At 30.9% G+C, this 18,673-nt stretch overlaps 1 protein-coding gene across 1 annotated transcript in view; it reads left to right on the top strand.

Moving 5' to 3' along the window:
* Positions 1 to 18,424, top strand: part of gw (trinucleotide repeat containing adaptor protein gawky) — a 170,297-nt gene extending 151,873 nt beyond the window's left edge. Inside the window, 8 exon segments of the mRNA XM_075374674.1 lie at positions 3,107 to 3,203; positions 3,206 to 3,303; positions 3,707 to 3,873; positions 8,089 to 8,245; positions 9,561 to 9,853; positions 13,682 to 13,925; positions 14,116 to 14,235; positions 17,248 to 18,424. Of these exon segments, the coding sequence (XP_075230789.1) occupies positions 3,107 to 3,203; positions 3,206 to 3,303; positions 3,707 to 3,873; positions 8,089 to 8,245; positions 9,561 to 9,853; positions 13,682 to 13,925; positions 14,116 to 14,235; positions 17,248 to 17,610 (1,539 nt within the window). The 3' untranslated portion in view covers positions 17,611 to 18,424.
* Positions 18,425 to 18,673: the final 249 nt, after the last annotated feature.

Genomic DNA, 18,673 nt, shown 5'->3' with positions numbered 1-18,673 from the left:
TAAGAATTTAGTACCATTTTTGAAAATAAAACCACCTTTTTCCAATATTTAGTGTTCTTTGTTCATCCAGATAAGCATGTAACATCATATCATTGGTGTATAGATTCCATCCATATATTTATTATAATCAAAAACCATAGTTGGCTTTTTTCTGTGATAACTACCATGCCTCCTTCAGAATTTGTAGAAACAAGGATTTGGCTGGCTTTTTTGTTTTTTTTTTCCTCTGCAGGCTAATACTATAATTTTATTTTGTTTGCAGTAAACCTTTGGCCAACATTTAATTGACCTTTTACCAGATTAGGAAGCCCTTTTTTATTTTTTTGAATTGTGCCAGTATGGAATGTTTCATTTTGATACAAATATTTAAAGGTAGACTGGTAAAAATATTGTCACTAAATATATGATATCCCTTTATCAAGTAATTGCATATTGAAAGAAGTTTCTTTGCAACATAGAAGGAAAGCCCAAATTGTTTTATTCCATCCCTGTTTTCCTGAGAATTTTTTCCCTTATAATACAGCATGCTCAAGCAATACTTGGAAATGGCGTCATATAGAACCCAGAACGTTATCCCCCAATGGTGGTGGTGCTTGTTGGGAAGATATTGCATTAATTGTGTTTGGTCTTTGGTTCCAATAAATGAATCAACTGAAAGTTTTTGGTGGCCTACATAGTACTATAGAAACATTTCATTTCGGTGGTCTGTAATGGGTTGAAATTTTTATGAAGGATAGTAGCTGATTTCATTAGGTTTTGGAAGCTTGCTATTGTTTTCAGTGTGAAAATACATGTAATATAGCTTGAAACCTAATGCGGGTGAACATTTTTTGAAACAATGATGTAGACTGCAAATTTTTTATTGTCCAATAAGATGCTATTGTAGGTTTTTTTTTATCAGACCCATGTTTACAATGAGTGCCCTTATTTCAGAGTAGGTGATGGACAACCAGGCTTTAAGCAACTGTGAGAAGAAATATTGTATCTGCCAGCAATTATTTGACTGGCATACCTATTTATTTCATAGACAACAGTATTCAGCAGAGCCTATGTGAAAAACAAATTAAAATAATCTAATAGGACAGGACAAGCACTTGCAGGAGGGCTATGTTTGGGACCAGGTGTCTCATTGTATGAAAGTCTGTGGATAAAATTGGTTTCTTCATAATTAACAGACTCCACATTACATGGGCATCATCAGCGTCTGATTGCAAAGATTTGTCGCTAAGTACTTTCATATCTATGTCCATTTTAGGCGTAGGCGATCTCAGCGTAGTTCTAGTTGACGGGCCACATTGACCTAACATATCATCATCTAGGCCTTTTTTTCTTTTCTTCCTGTTTAGCCTTTAGGAATTACCGTTCAGGTATTACTTCAGAGAATGAATGAGGTAGAATTTCTTTGTACTCTGGATAAATCGCATGGGTGATGTATTTTTGATTTTGGGTATTATTTACTTTTTTAATTATGGTTCTTTTCATTATTTTTTTTATATTTATTTTTTTGATGTTAATTTTATTTATTTGGTTTTGATATGTATGAGTGTAAATGAAGCGTAGTTTTATACAGTCCCAGTTCGACCATTTCTGAGATGTGTGGTTAATTGAAACCCAACCACCGAAGATCAGCGGTATCCAAGGTCTAGTATTCAAATCCATATGAAAGTGACTGCCTTTACTAGGACTTGAATGCTGGAACTCTTAGACTTCCAAATCAGCTGATTTAAGAAGAGTCTAGTGGCTTTCACCACTAGACTAACCCTTGGTGGGTTCATCATCTAGGCTTATATGGCGACTATGTTCACGAACGAAGGCCTTCCTTGTGTTAATCATCAAATAAATTTGACACAGAATAATCAGAATGATTATCATTATCATCACTACCAATATCAGAATAATTACTTAGCAGTTGTCTGTCAATTTCACTTAACATTAATTTATCGCCATCCATATTCAAAATCAAAGCGTATTTTTAAATATTTAAAACGCACACAGTTAACTTATAAAAATAAACCATCAACAAAAACTAACTCATGAACCTCAAGAACACGAAAACAACAAAGAACGTAAATGGAATGAACTGCACACTAGATTTATGCATCGACACTGTTCTGTCAGCTGGTTGTAACTCTGTTATTGTTTCATTGTCATTTTATTTCCAAATTTACTTTGTTTAAAATAAAATGTAGTTTTATTTGATCACTTTTAAAGCGATGTGATCATTTTAAAATTAAATTTGGTGCAAACTGGTTTTTATTTATGAAAATACATAGCAACGATTGTCGCCTGGCTCTTTTGGAATAGATAGGTGGTGGCAGTGAATAGTCACTGTGGCATTTTTTTTGCATATTTTTGTGGTGACAAATCGTTGCTGTGGCACTGAGTTAATTATGTAAAATCTGGAGCTGATTTCATTTTCCCTCCTGTATCTTCCACCCCATGACCTTTTGAATTGAACATTTTGAAGCATCAGTTCCCCATATCTAAAAGTAATTTGACAAAGTTTAGTGAAAATATGTATGCTCATTTTGTCGTGGAAATTTTGATGCAATTTTTTGGTTTTCTGGGGTCCTTAGGGGGTCAGTTTGTCAAGATTTGGTAAAAACCAGATATGTCCAATTTTGACCAATCGCCATACTTTCCTTTCTTTATAGCTATAGCTGCTATATAGACGGGAAAGTAAAAAATTTCATTGATCAACCAATTTTTCCTAGTCTTATAATTGCAGTAATTGTTTTACATTGGGTTTCCCTTTTCAGATATGCCCATACGAGTAATATGTCACCAAACAATTACTTATTATATATATTTTATCAGTTGTTATTGTACTCGCTTGAATAAATTTATATAATTTGCTAAAAACTAGGATATGAAGAGAAATTTCATTCGAAATGTAAATGTCATTAACTTATGTACTAAATCTTTTTTTGTGATTTATTAAACTTTATTGTTGGATACAATAAAATGTCTTTGTTATAAGGAAAATGTTGTGTTCAGAATTCTCTCACGTAACTAGGCTTAAATTCAAATAGTAATGTCTGAAGTGACTTGAAATTTGTCATAGAAGATGTATTTACATTTCAGTAATGTTATTTAATATTTTCAGAACCAGATAGCAGCACAACAAGCTGTTTATGTTAAACAGCAGCAACAGCAACAACAACAGCAGCAGCAGCAGCAACAGCAACAACAGACATGCCTCCACAGACTCAGGGTGATTTCTTTAAGGCAAATATGCATGACCCACTATCAGCACTCCAAACTAACTTCAGTGATTTGACTATTAATAAAGACTCACAAGTTGTGATTAATCATGTAAGTATACATATATATTTTTTAAGATGCATTTCCTTTCACACATTTGAAAATTACACAAGCATCAGTTACTTACACATCATCATGCTTGGATGTACTTCCATAAAATTAGAATATTTACTTCTGTTCTACTATAAGTTGATCGTGCTTATCAGTAAATTTTGAATTTTTTTTTTTGTAATCTTAGTTATAAGTTATCAATTTTTTTTAATATCAATACGACACATGATTTTAAAAAGTTAAATGTATTCCATTAAAAAATTTAAAATAGATAAATTGATTCTTCTGTTAGTGAAAGTGATAGGAAAAAAAGATGGATTATATTTAAGCACCTTTTTAAGAATTATCTTAGTTAATGAAGATATTAAAACATTGTTATTTGTTTTAATAGAGTCAGCAGCAACAATCAAGACTGAACCAATGGAAACTGCCTTCATTGGAGAAAGATGGTGGTGATCTTGGTGGAAATGAATTCAGTCGTGCACCTGGGACTACTACCAAATCCCAAGGAAATTCATCTCCAAATCCATTGAATCCATTACTCAGCCAGGCTGATGGGTATGATCTTTATTTTATTTTTTATTATTGACACCTTTTAATGCTAAGCTTTAGTCGTTAAGAGTATTTGTGGTCAAATAAACTATACTTTTTTTAATGTAGCAGGTAATAGAGGTGATTTCTTTACACAAGAATTTCGGAGAAAAATTTTGTTGATCTTTGGCATTCCTGATTATTTCACTATTAACTTTTAAAATTATTGATTATATTAGATTAAAGAATATTAATGAGGCAACCAGGAAGAGTTGGTATGTTATATATATAGCCTGTGTGGTTATGAATAAGCACAGGTTTGTAATGCACATTTAACGAGTTGGTATGTTATATAGCCTGTGTGGTTGTGAATAAGCACAGGTTAGTAATGCACATTTAACTTCTGAATGTGTGCTGATTAGAGGCCAATCTGTCTTGAATCATAGACAAGATTGGCGCAAAACATTATAAAACCACGTTCAACATATTAACTGCAAGTACAATTTTGTTTTAAAACTATAAGAAAAATAAAAAAAACCTGAAACTCAAAATTATTATTGTAAATATTTAAGAAAACAGTTTAAAACAAAACTTGGAAAAAATTAATTTAAATTAATAAAAAGGCAAATTAAATGCAACTATTGAATGCATTTTGCAAATTGTTTGTAGTGTCAAACTTTGCAGGTCAACCTTGTCTGGGTCTGACTATTATAAGGTAAACTTCTTCCTTTGTGATGAGCAATCCTTGTAGGCTGCACATAGATTTTTCATGACCTTCTGGCATTCATTTCACAAATGAATATTGTATTTTGTATGGTGTGAAACTTTGACAATTGAAGCACACATTTCATGAGTATGGTATTAATTTGAGTCATTTTCTAAAATATTAATTATTCTTAATAACTGATATGTAATCTGATAGCATTCTTCCATTTAACATCAGAATTTGTTATTTATGGTTGTGTTTCTATGGATTTATTTAATGGATTTATTTATTGGAAGGTTAAATAAATCGGAAATTTCATCTATGGTAGGTGTTAGCTTCTATAGAAAACTGTATGACAGCTACTTTTTACTCTTGAATTATTATTTTCTAAAAAATGTTGAAAATTCATGACCCACAGAAAACCTTGCAAACTTTTGGCTAAAAGTGTCTAAATTTTCCAAAAATAAAATACTAATTTTTAAAGAATTTGTTTTTATTTAAAAAAATTAATTTACTAATGTTGGGATTTGCGAAACAATGTACTAAGACTATGCTGCTTGATAAGTTTATATCCTAAGATTGCTCTCTTTAAAATCTAATTGGAATGCCCTACTGTCAGATAGATCCAATTTTAGTGTAAACATGAATAAAGGAGTCTCAAAATTAATCATTCAATTAAAATCAGAAATTTATATATAGTTTAGTTAGTTATCCTTTTAAATAAAATTACATAATGAAAAATTGAAAATTCTAACATAAAACTGAAACTTAGCTAGAGCCCTAAGTTTTTTTTTAAACTATTGTACATTATAATGAATAATTATACATTAGTTATTCCATTAAAATATTGTTGGGGAGAGACCTTTAATAATAAAGTTTCTCATACCTGTATCCTCTTCTTTTATGGATAAATAAGTTACTATATTACGTATGATATTGGTGATAGCCGATCGCGAATCAGTTGTTTACGGCACAGCTGTTAAAAAAAAATTTTGCCTTTTGCAACATATTTCAAAAAGGTCAAACTTATAGGTAAAAGAATAATAAAACATAAAATTGTAATTTTTTTTTAACAGTTTACCAAACAACATTTTATGAATAAAATCACTGTATTGAAGTTCACACTGATGAATCCGAATATAAACTGTCTCTTATCGATGGTCTCCAGTCTAACTTCACCACCATTCCTGAGCATACTCAGTCTATGTGAATGCGTGTACACACACTAACGTAACACTTTCTTTGGGAAAAGTTTGTTCCCATTGTGAGCATAGCATGATGTCATGCTATCATAAAATTTATTTTTAGCAAGAATCTGCGATAAGAATTGAATCATAAGAAAATAGTTTATTCTTATCTAATTATGCCATGGTTATCCACAATCAGTCTTCGCTGAATAAATCCATTTAACCTTGCATTTTTAAAATTGTCTGTCGACGTAATACACACCGCGATCGTCTTTAGATCCTCTAACTGAATACATCTCGCAGTCATCAGCCAGTCTTGGTCAGGATGCCACCGATGTAAATGTCTTGGCAGACATTTACATCAATAAAATACAAATCAAATTCTGCCTGTAGGCCTCAAACGGACATCGTTACATCCAACCTAGCATGATTCCCTCAAACTAACTATTCAAGACAGCAGAAGCGCGGACCCCGCACCTAGTCTAAATTTGACAACACCATTGTGACTGTGAATGCCTCAGAAAAGAACGAATTTCAAGTCAAATCAGTGCTACACTCATACCAATCAAAATTATGTTTTACACAACATAGAAATTCAAACCTACGCCAAATAAGTCGATGAAATAGGTCACCTAACAAGGGGAACGTAACCTCATTCTGGTTTGCGAAGGAGCCAGGGACAAACCCTGCACTCCCACCTGATCCCACCATAGAGTCTCGTGTGGCATTACTAAGCCATAACTTGATGGTCAGTAACATTTGTTCTAAATATTTGCCAATGTAATATTAGTGTTCTTATAACTTTTCCATTACTGCATTTCATGAAATGATTTAGCAGCAGATGTTGCTGTTACTGTCATACCAGATTTAAAATACAAACAAAATTTTTGCTTCATGTCTTCAAAATAACACAAAAGTCTAAACAATTAGGGAAGTTTATGTGTTAAAAATGATCACAATTAATTTTGATACAGACATCCAGTCGTTTATTTAATAGTAGTGAATACTTTATGCACTCTTGTAACTTTTAAAATTAGTTACTTGCTTTATTCATACAATTTTCTATTCATTCTCTTATTTGTAGTTTTGCTTTTTTGTGTAAGTTGATAAAAACTTATTTCTTTCCAAACTTCTATCTTACTGGCTGTGAATAATGTTTCTTCATATTCCATATTTGTTGTTGATTCAGAAAATTAATTAATAAAGTAATGACACTTGTCATAATAAAACTTTGTATATAAAATGTCTCATGTCTGCCCTTCAAAAATTATCCAAGATATTACTGGTATACACTTAAAATCTGCCATTATGACAAAACTCATGCTCAAACACAAGAGGACAAGGAGATTTATACATTTAGATGACCCCAAAATAAAAACAAATTTGTGATCCATGTGGCTCTTCTTCTTTCAAACCTGTGTAAGATTCAAGACCAATTTGAAGACAAATGAAAGTATGCAAGCAGAATGTTTAATTTTTTATTGCGTTGGTTTACAGAGGTTTTTCAGTTTGTTGAAAACTGGTGAATTATTTTTTTTTTAAATGGGGTAGTAGGATACACAAATACATTGTACCACCCAGTTAGGCATAAGGATACTTTTTGGAATTTAAATAAGTTAATAAACAAATATTTTAAGTCCCTTTTATAAATAATCAGGCTTATTAAAATTTAAACCTGTTAAGAGAAAAAAAATTACAGGTACATGATTTACTTATTTCCAAGAATTTGCTAAGTATATTATGAGGAATTATTTCTTTTATGGTAATTTTGGCTATATATGAATTTAACAGAGTATTAATAGAAATAAAAATTAGAATAAGTCACTTATGATCAAATCTCTTTAAGTACGTAACAAACAGTCTTCAGAACAAACCATTCTGTCACATAGATTTTTTTTTTTCATTAAGAAAGTAAGGTTGACTGGGCAATAATTGATGCAATAACTTCATCATTTTTATCATAATTTACTAAACTTTAAAAGTTTTATTATAGTGCTAACAAGGAAGAAAACAGAAAGGTTACATTATGTACTTCAAGAAATTATGGTATGTCGTTGGCAGTGGTTGGGTATGTTCCTTAATAGAATAATTTTCTACCAAAATTAGAAAACTACCAGAAAAAACATTTCCAGAAGGGTGTTGCTGGACAAAGAGGTGCTGTCCTCTTAAAGGAATTTTACTGTTCTGAAGTAACTCAGCCTTTAGATCTATACATTTTTCTGTTGTTCAGCTGTTACACAAATGCAAAGGGAGTTTTCCCTTTGGATTTCACTTCAAAATGATCACAAATCTTAGTTATGGCCGTTGTGGTTGTAGGTTGTTGATGTAAACTTTTTTTTCTTCCTCTAGAACATGGTCGAGTGTGAATCGCTCCAGTGGTGACACTGGTTGGCCAGACTCAAGCAGTGTTGATGTTGGCGGTAATGATAAAGATTGGCCAGTTGTGACCTCTTCTCAAGCTTTTACTGATCTAGTGCCAGAATTTGAACCTGGCAAACCGTGGAAGGTAAGAAACTAAAATGGTTTATTTATTAATATTTATTATTTTTTTAAGAAAGGTAGCACTTTATAAAATAATTGGTAATTTTCTCTTATCCCATAATACAGAAAAAATAATAATACATTATTTATACAATCCTTAAAAAATTAGCAAGTTTTGATTTTTGCTTATAGAAGTGTTTTTCGCCACTTTGGTGCCTGGGTATATATTCCAAAAAAAGACAGTTAAAAATTAATTTAAAAAAATAAAAACCCTGACACAAAAATATATCTTCAAAGTGGATTTGATTCCTTTTAATTGTGTGATAAAAGTATTCTTGAGTGACACTAAATTTTATTTCAGAAGAAATCCATTGATCTTGAAAGTTATTTATTCAAGGTGGTGATCAAAGGTATCTGATCTGGGTTCAAAAAAAGAAAAATACTTAATTTGTTTAGTTTAATGACTTGTCCCCTTTAAAGTAAAAACCCCTTCTGATCTTACTCATTTAACCTAGCAATATTTCTATTGTCGGGAGCATTTTTCAAAGCATTTTTAGCATAAACACCATTAGTTCTCGTATTACATTTCATTTGATCTCTTCTTTTTGTCTTCAAAACTTTCTTTTTTAATGAAATTTTAAGCTTAGGAAAGAGTCAAACACACACTGTGCCGTGCCATATGTGGTGAGTAATGAGCCTGCTGGAGTTTTTGATGCTGTGTTTTGTCAGTAATCTTTGGGTAAGTTCTGGTGCATGGACTGCAGAATTCTGTGATTAAATTTTTCAGTTGCCATTTTCCCAAAGCTGTGGTATCTGGTATCTTGCATCGAACAGCATCTCTTAGCTGATGAAAAACAGTTTTCATAATTTTATTGTAAGTTTCTCCTTGAGGAGCATACTCGTAATAAAGTGAGCCTTGATGAAATAGCTAGAGATTTTAGTCAGAGGAAGGTCTGCCAGAGCATTCGTCACTATGCAGATGTTCAGCCATCTTGGAAAGTGTGGTAGAATTCTTTAATTTGTGTAACAACAAAAATTTTAAATTTTTATATTGTCTCTACTTACATGTCACCAAGTTAAGTTAAGCTGTGAAAGTTTACTTTCACAGCTAAGTAGTGATTGGCTGCAGTGAATCATAGGCAACTAATAATAAGGCAAAGTCACATTCCACAATGCTCATCCTCCCATACTACTACAGTTAATTACAGATAAAAAAATATTTTTATTAATATCAAGAACAGAATATATATTTGATCATGCTTCTATATCACACACACACAAGAACCTCAGATTGCAATATTTCTATTAGACGATTTAATATTAATAATATTTTTTTTTAGGGTAACCAGATGAAGAGCATAGAAGATGACCCAAGCATTACTCCAGGATCTGTCGTACGATCTCCACTTTCATTGCCTAGCATTAAAGATAGTGAATTATTTAGCAGTGGAGCTGGTGCAAATAGTGGTGGTGGTGGTGGTGCTACAGGTGGAGCTAATAATGGTAGTGGTGGAGGAGGAGGTAAAACTTCTCCGACCACTTCTGGATCCATGGACATGCCTTTGCCTTCGCTTAGTCTTTCATCAAATACATGGAGTTTCCAACCTCCAGCTTCAACTCCATCATTCAACAGGTGTTATATATATAAACAAATAACAGTCATATTTATTTTTTCTAAACATCATAAACATAGTGTTTTATATATGCGTACAGTTTTATCTATCTGTGGGAGAAATTGAAACTGTTTATAACTCTTATAACATATTCATTTTGCTTTTAAAAGAATAATTAATAATTATACATTTGTTGAAGAAATATTGTATTGTGATGTAAATAATTTATTTTAAACATCGTAAGGTAAGAAACTGCACCGATAAATATATAGTACTTGTTAACCTAAAGATTAGGGAAAACTCAAACGGTAATATAATAAATTGCACAACTTACTTTGCAGTAATTAAATATAGATAAAAGTGTGAGGTAAGTATAGGTAAGGAGTGTGATTACAAATATTCATGTTAAAAACAATTTTGATGCACTGTGTAAAAAGTAGAGCATTTCAGTTAAGTTCATCTTTTTGCAACTATTATAAAAAAACACTATCATACAATGACTCAACAAATTTCTTCAAACTTCTCAAAGTTGTGAATAAATCAGTAAGGAATTACAATCGGGTAATTTACATTTATCTAATAATTGTGTAAATAATTTGATTATAAATACTGCTAACCTAGACTTTTTTTTATATCTAAGATATTAGTTGACCTTTATGGAGGATAAGGATGATTAAATCCTACATCTGTATGACCTCGATTAATTTTTGTGAACTTTCTAGTGCATATATTTTCAATATATTAGAGTAAAATATTATATTAAGTCAATACAAATTAATAATTTAAAAAAAAAAAATTAAGTAATTTACTTGAATTGTTTGTCAATGGTGTATTTGAAAAGAGATGCTAAATAGAAAAAGAGTTATAAAAATTAGAAGTTGGGTATGCTAGGAATCTTCTACGATCATATTGGCTTTTGTGGAGCTGAGCAAAATATGACTCATATTTTCATTAAAAGATATGAGGTCTGTAAATAAAGTAATGAGACTGGTTCAGAAAAACATTTTGTTTACAATCCAATTATACATGGACACTATCACCTTCAAAATAGTTCCCTTGGGAAACCACACAATGCTTCAAATGGTTTTCCCACTCTTCATAGTAGTGTTAGATACTCAGAAACCGGAATATCCTTAGATCGTCTGTTACATTTTTTCCCTACTGCTCCAAAATTTTGTCCTTTGAAGTTGGGAACAGGAAAAAGTCGCAGGGATTCAAGTCAGGTGATTAAGGTGGTTGAGGAACTATAAGAATGCTTTTCTTTCCCAAAAACTCATTAATTGAGAGTGCAGTGTGACAAGGTGCATTGTCATGATGCAGCATCCAGTTGTTTTTGATGGCTGGCCTCATGTGGGCAACTCTTTTCCGCAGTCATTCAAGAATTTCTCAGTAAACATATTGATTTATAGTCTGACAGGAAAATCTCCTTATGGACAATGCCATTACTATCGAAAAAACAAATTAGCATGGTTTTCATTTTTGATTTGCCCATTTTTGCGTTTTAGGGACGTGGTGAGTTTGAAGTGTGCTACTCCTTGCTCTGGCATTTTGTTTCTGGGTCGTACTAAATATCCAAGATTCATCACCTATAATAACAATTTTTAGAAAATCAGGATCGGTTTCAATTCGCCCTAGAAGGTAGCGGCACACTTCCACCTTGTTTTTCTGTTCAACAGTGAGGTTTTTGGGGACCAATTTTGCACCAACTTTTTTCATGTTCAATTCTTTAGTCAAAATTTGATTGACTGTGGTAAGGTTTAAATTCAATTGTTCTGCAACCATTCCGACAGTTAATCGCCAGTCATATCGTATCAAATCTGATTTGCTTAACATTGTCATCACTTTTTGACATTAACCGTTACGGCCTCAAGCCTATTTTGTAAGTACTAGTTAAAAGCCTCAAGCATGTTTTTCAGAAAAAGTAGATGTTTGGTAGAAATGCCACAGAAATATCAATATACACGATAAAATTATGAAAAAAATTGTAATTACTCAGTAAACTATGTAGATAGTGGTGCTGCAATCCAAAATGTTGTTACACCCTTGATTAATTATTTAAAAAATAAAATTCAACTTTTTTTCATTAAAAAAAAAAAAAAAATACTGAATTTGTTCTTTATTTGAAAAAAATTGTTGCTATTTATATCTAATCTATCACTGTTTCTAAAAACTATACTTATCTGTGAACAAAATAAAAAAATTTCACATAAAAATTCCTGTTATTTACAGAGTTATTGAAATTTTTGTTTTACCATTTTTTTGTAACATTTATGCTTTGAAATTTCAAAATAATTCTAAAATGGTGCGTTGAAAACATTTTACCAAACCAAGGGGTTGCCTGTGATGATACTGTACTCCAGTAACTCTAATCTTTCTAATTATCCCAATGTTCAGTATGCAAGCTATAAAACCTTTCATTTCAGAAATGGTAATATTTTTCCATTTTCGGTATGGTTCAGACAGCCTATCTCTATTTGCATTTAAATATTGATTGGCTGATCTAATGGTTTCTTTCACCATCATTTCAAATAAATTAAGTGTAAATAATAAATAAAGATAAATTATAGGTATGGAACCTGGATTAGGCATATGTTTTGGGCCGGGGTGTACCAAAAATTGATGTGGAAGAGGGACATTATCTTTCAGTTCAAAGATGTTTCTGTATGCCTCATCTTCTTCTGAATCCCCATCACTATCACTTGTGATTAATTCATCATCTTCTTCAGCCCCACTGTCACTAGATAATTCGAAATCACTATCAGTATCATCAACAAAAAAGTTATTAATTTCTGCATCGGTAAGTCGTCTACTAGGCCCGGACATTGTGGAAAAAAAACACTGAACTAACGAATAAATCTGAATATTTTACGGATCACGGTATCTAAAACTACAACTAACACTATAATTGAACCTCTAATTTCATAAAATAATATTATAATACCTATAAAAAATCCCTTATAAACGCACAGAGTAACCAAAACATAACCATGAATGCACGGAACAAACTTCTGTTTACATCAGAGATTATTGGAATTTTGAAATCGATTATTCTCTAAAATATGTATCATAAAATGAAAACAACCTACACTATTGATATCTATTGTAATCTTTCAGAAAAGATACTATATGAGCGATCTAGCAGTAACGTAAAGAAATATATGAACATAAAAACTACATACTGATATATCGTACGGGTGAGACTTTTAGCACAAGCACTCATGTACGTTATATCGTTACCTTGAGGCTCTAAGGGTTAATGGTCTTCAAGAGCATGGATCATTCACAACTGATGCCTGGCTATCTGAAAACGCTTTAAACCACCTAAAAACTTGGGCTCTTGACTGTGTGTCATCGATACTCTTTAAAATTTTGAAAAAGTTTCAGTAGCATTCTCATTGAATTTAAAACTTAGATTGCACAATGTTGCTCATAATTAGTATCATTGATACTAATCAATCAGATTGAAAATACATCAATACCTAATCAGATGAAAAATATTAATATCTAATATAAATCAGGTGTTCATATAACCAATATTTTCTAGTAACTTTACAGTGTTACCACTTCGGCTGCCAACAAAAACTAGTCTCATTACTTTATTTACAGGCCTTGTATGCCAGTTAAAAAAAAAAAACTTTGTGATTATGAATTAAAAAACTAATTACATATCCTTTTAGTCAATTGAAGTTTCATGAAAATTCATTACTTCATATCTTTTAATCGACAGCTAATTTAATTATTATATATAGTTTATAACTATAATTAGTTATAATTATAGTTATATAATTATAATTGTAATTAGTTTATAACTAATAGTGTCACTGTGTGTTTTGATTGCATTTATATAGTCCTCTCTCAAAACTTGGAGGCGGAGTTGGATCCGGTAAGACATGGGGTGAAGGCCCACCACCAAGTGAATTGTGGAGTAATCCAAAGCCACGACAAGGGCCACCTCCTGGTCTGTCTAAAGCACCACCAACACCTGGAACATCAACTGCCAGTAATGGATGGGGTTCATTGAGTGGCCGTTGGGGCCAACCGAATCCGTCTTGGGGTTCACCATGGCTGTTGTTGAAAAATCTTACTCCTCAGGTAAGTGTGATTGATAATAAAATTTTTATTAACTGTACCAATTAAAATATGATAAAAACCAATCTTTGATTATTTACTATTAGCATGCTAGATATTACTATTGTTGTTAGTATGATTACTTAATGTTTACTGCTTAAAATCTAATTTTAATAATGAGGCTAATTTTGTTTGTTACTATCTACATTTGTAGATTGATGGATCGACTTTGAAGACTCTTTGCTTACAACATGGACCTTTACAGAACTTCCATATGTACCTCAGTCATAATATTGCACTGGCCAAGTACAATACACGAGAAGAAGCTAGTAAGGTAATAAAATTTCTATATTTATCAATTTAGAAAAAATTGTTATAAATAATAATTGCCACGACTAATGGATGATGTTCAAAATTTACTGTTGATAGCAGTTCGTACACACACATATAAATGTTAACATAAATTTTACAGACTATCTGTAATAATTGTTTGAAAATAAGTCTTAAATGTCTCTAAAACTTTATTTATTGTTCATTATTGACAAATGAATTATTAAATGTTGTTGAGAGAAACTATTTGCTCATTTAGGAACTTGAGACTTACATATATTGTGTATTGTTTTTAATTTTCCAAAAAAGACAGTTGATTGTAAGGTAATAGATTATATATTATTTTAGATTTCAGATAGATAGGGATCAGATGAAAAATCAGGTTTTTTTTATATGTATATTGTACTGGCACAACATAACATTATCTAAATATCAGTACATAATATCATTAAGTGCTGAACATTATACTGTGTGCATGGTTTTAACAGTATATTGTTAATTTTAAATACTTTAATAAAATGAATTCAAACACGACTAAGGATGCAGGATCCTGCAAAAGTACTATCCTCATAAAATTAAGGTAAGAAATAGGAAATAATAAGAAATACATTAGGTTTTATCTCAATAGTCTGTAGGCGATTAAATAAATAGAATTTAAAAAAAAAAATTTAACAGCAGAGAGTAATGAGTCTTAAAAATATTAATTTTGATAAAATAATTATAAATCATATTATATTTTTGCAGTTTATTAAAAGACTAGCTATCTGTCACAGTTTTGCCTGTGCTATATATGGTTACTTGCTTTTCTTGTAAGGGTCAGTCTTATTATTTTATGTTTTTTAGTCAAGTAACTGGATTTGTTGCAGTGAAATTAAAAAAATGATAGGGCTTCAAAAAAATTCAAAATTCCATTTTAACCCTTGAAACTAAGAATTTCAAAAACTAGAAATTTGTTTTTAGATATTCATATCATTCAGTTCAAATCCAGTACAATCACAGTTCAAAATTCATTAATTCAATTCTTTAAAATTTGTGCTTCAGCCAGCAAATCTCCACTACATACATACATATATATATATATATGTATTTTTCAGAAATTTTTCAAGATTAAATCTATCCAGAGACCTACTTAGTTATGCCAGGAAACATGGATAAAAATTTGATCGATTGATCGGGTAGTTTTTTATTTATCCCAAACAAAAAAAATCCCTCTTTCTTTCCCTTTATATAATAATAGTTTTCAAGGGCAGTTTGGAAAGTAGCCTCTGTTTGGTTATAAATAAAACATAGTTGTAGGTAAATACATTTTATTATATACATCTGAAAACTACATCTTTCCTCTACTTTTCAACATAATTACCATTTAAATTTAGGCACTTACTGTACCTTGTCACTAACTTAGAAATTCCAGCTGAAAAAAATCTCCCGCCTGTTCCTTACTTAACAGAACTTATGGTATCCTAACTTTTCCATCACTACTTTGAACAAAACAGTCCTGGAAATTTGTAGGAATTCATTGGAAAGCTGCAAGATGGTAAAACATCGATTTTTCACGCACTTCAGCATCAATCTTTTGAACCAGTTCATGATTGATCACAGATGGATGGCCACTCCTTCTTCATCATGCACGTTTCTTTGTCCAGTTTTTAGTGAATGAATCCAATTGTGTACAACTCCTTTGCTCATAATCTTTGGTTCATACACAGCAAAAAGTTCCTGTTGAATGTCTGCTGCTGATTATCGTTTTGCCGCGAGAAATCTTATAACAGCACTCACCTCACACTTCACGGGTTTCTATTGCAGTGCACATTTTTACAAGCCACAGAAAATCAACGAGTGATTGCACAACCTTGCTACTGCCACGGCTGAATGCCAGCACGCCTCCCACGCTTGTCTATACCAAAAAAGTAGTGCTACCCCCACTTTAGTAAGCAAACAGAGCTTACTTTCTGAACTGCTCTCATAGATGACTGCACATTGAAAATTAAAATAATTAATTCTAGCATTTTGTTTTTAATATTTTTAGTTGTATGAAACATATTACAGATGTACTTGATATAATTTAAGTTCTCTTGTGAGTTTCCTTTCTTGTTATAGGATAAACATTAGACAAATAGTAATATTTTTAAGATGCAAGTGTAAATACAACAGTGAATGGTGTAGTAGTTTGTAATATTTTATCTGATATTTAACAAATTTTATAGTGCACATTTTCATTTTAAGATTGTATTGTCTAGATTTAGGATTAAATGTGAAAAATCATCAGTCAAAAAAGTTTATGAAATAGGAAAATATATACAGTGAATTGAATGAAGATTAACATTTCTTTTCCTGTTAAAGAAAGTGTAGACAAAATATTAACTGTATGTTATGATTAGTACCGTTTTAATGATAACATAGTCAAGTTTCTGTATCATTTGCCTTCTGGTAATCATTTTCAGAAATGAGCATTTACTTCCTTGTCGTTATGTTGCTTATTTCTATTTATTTTTGCTTCTTCAAAACCCAGCTCATTAACTACTCATTATTTTGAATCATTCACTGATCTGTCATAACATAGATTTCTTAATATTTCATTTGCTTCCTTGTTCCCACTTTCTCACTTTAATTTATTTACTATCAGAAACATTATCAGATATTTTATATAAATTTTATATCTACTTTTTTTGTTTATGATAATTAATAGATGCTTAAATTACATTGTTTATTAAATTCTTGAAAAGATTGCGAATCTTTTCTAACAGAGTATATTCAGTCCTAAGGTTTGTTACCTACTAAAAATTTTTTCAATGGTCTAAAATCAAGTTGCTGTTTATTTTCCAAAATAAACAGTTGCGGGGATAGATCTTAGTGTAACGTAAAATTTGATTTTGTGATTAAAAGCCAAATTACAACTATAATGTTGATTTCTTCAGTCCGGTCAAGTATTGACTAATTATTAACAATTTGTTGTTTTATGTCTTGCTTAGTAACTATCAAAACTTATCTAATTTAAACATTTGTGTTAATTATACAGGCGCAAGGTGCATTGAACAACTGTGTACTGGGTAATACCACAATATTTGCTGATACACCGCCTGAAAGCGAAGTGCATTCAATGCTTCAGAGTTTTGGTCAGCAGAGTTCAGCAGGTGGTGCTAGTTGGTCATTGCGTGGTGGTACTGGTGGTCCGGCTTCAGCACAACATTCTGTCAAAAATGCACCGCCTCCTTCATCTGCAGATACATGGGGATCTGGCAGTCAATTATGGGGCGGAAACCCAGGTGGAAGTTCACTTTGGGGCACATCCCCCTTAGAAGCACCTGATCCTCACCGTGCAACACCTTCCTCCCTCAATTCATTCTTACCAGGTGACTTGCTTGGTGGTGAGTCTATGTAATTGATATGAGGGAGCTAAGTAAAGGCCTTGAATATAATCAGTTTTCCTGCAACGAGCATATATTTGCTTAGTTTTTAGGTTAATTAAACAACTTTGATGATGAGGGATGTTCGTTTTCAATTATATTAAATCAAAATACTGGAGGTTATAAAAAACACTGTAATGACAATAACTACGATGGTTCATTACTTAGGTTCATTATTCATAAGGTAGTATGGTATAATTATTAAGGATTATAAAAAATTTTAACATTTTGTGTTGGTGTTTTTAATAGTTTTTATATTTTTGAAAAAAAAAAAGAAGGAATATCTGCTGCTGTTATTTAATACTATACGTATATATATGTATATATATATATATATATAAATAACATTTTGTCATTTCAGTGTTTTTTTCATCTCATGCTAACCACTCCCGTCCCCGTATCCCGTGATCTCATTCTCCTATAATATTAAATAAATAAATAATTTTTTTTTTTTTGGTCTCCTGTTACTGAATAATTTGCCATTTCTATTATAATAACAATTTATAATAAAATACATAATGGAACTCTAAAAAAAAATAATAATAAAAAAGTAATAAAAAATATAAAAAAATGAGTTCCTAGCAAAACCAAGCCACAATCAGACTGTTTGTCAAAAAGTATTTAATATGAAATAATTTATATTATAATTACTATTATATAATAAAGAAATATTTTATATTATTAAATAGAAGATTTATGGTTTTATATGTTTGTGTTTTTATCAGTATGATGTAAGCTATAATTAAAAAAGGAATATTTGATAACTCCTACTGTATTAGTATCATTTATAATGTATAAATAACATATGCATTTATATATATGTGTATATATATATATATATATATATATATATATATATATATATATATATATATATATATATATATATATATATCGTATTTTTGTCTACTCAGATTAATAATAATAATAATAACTGTTTATTATTAATTAATATATTTATTGTAAATTATCTAGTGTTCATAATTGAAACTGATGTGTTTTTATCCATAAGTTTTAGACAGAATTGGTCATAATTTG

This window comes from Lycorma delicatula, chromosome 9 (genome assembly GCF_047948215.1).
Source record: "Lycorma delicatula isolate Av1 chromosome 9, ASM4794821v1, whole genome shotgun sequence".
NCBI classification, from domain to species: domain Eukaryota; kingdom Metazoa; phylum Arthropoda; class Insecta; order Hemiptera; family Fulgoridae; genus Lycorma; species Lycorma delicatula.
Note: the sequence above shows the minus strand (reverse complement) of the source record. Positions and strands in the feature narration are given on the sequence as shown.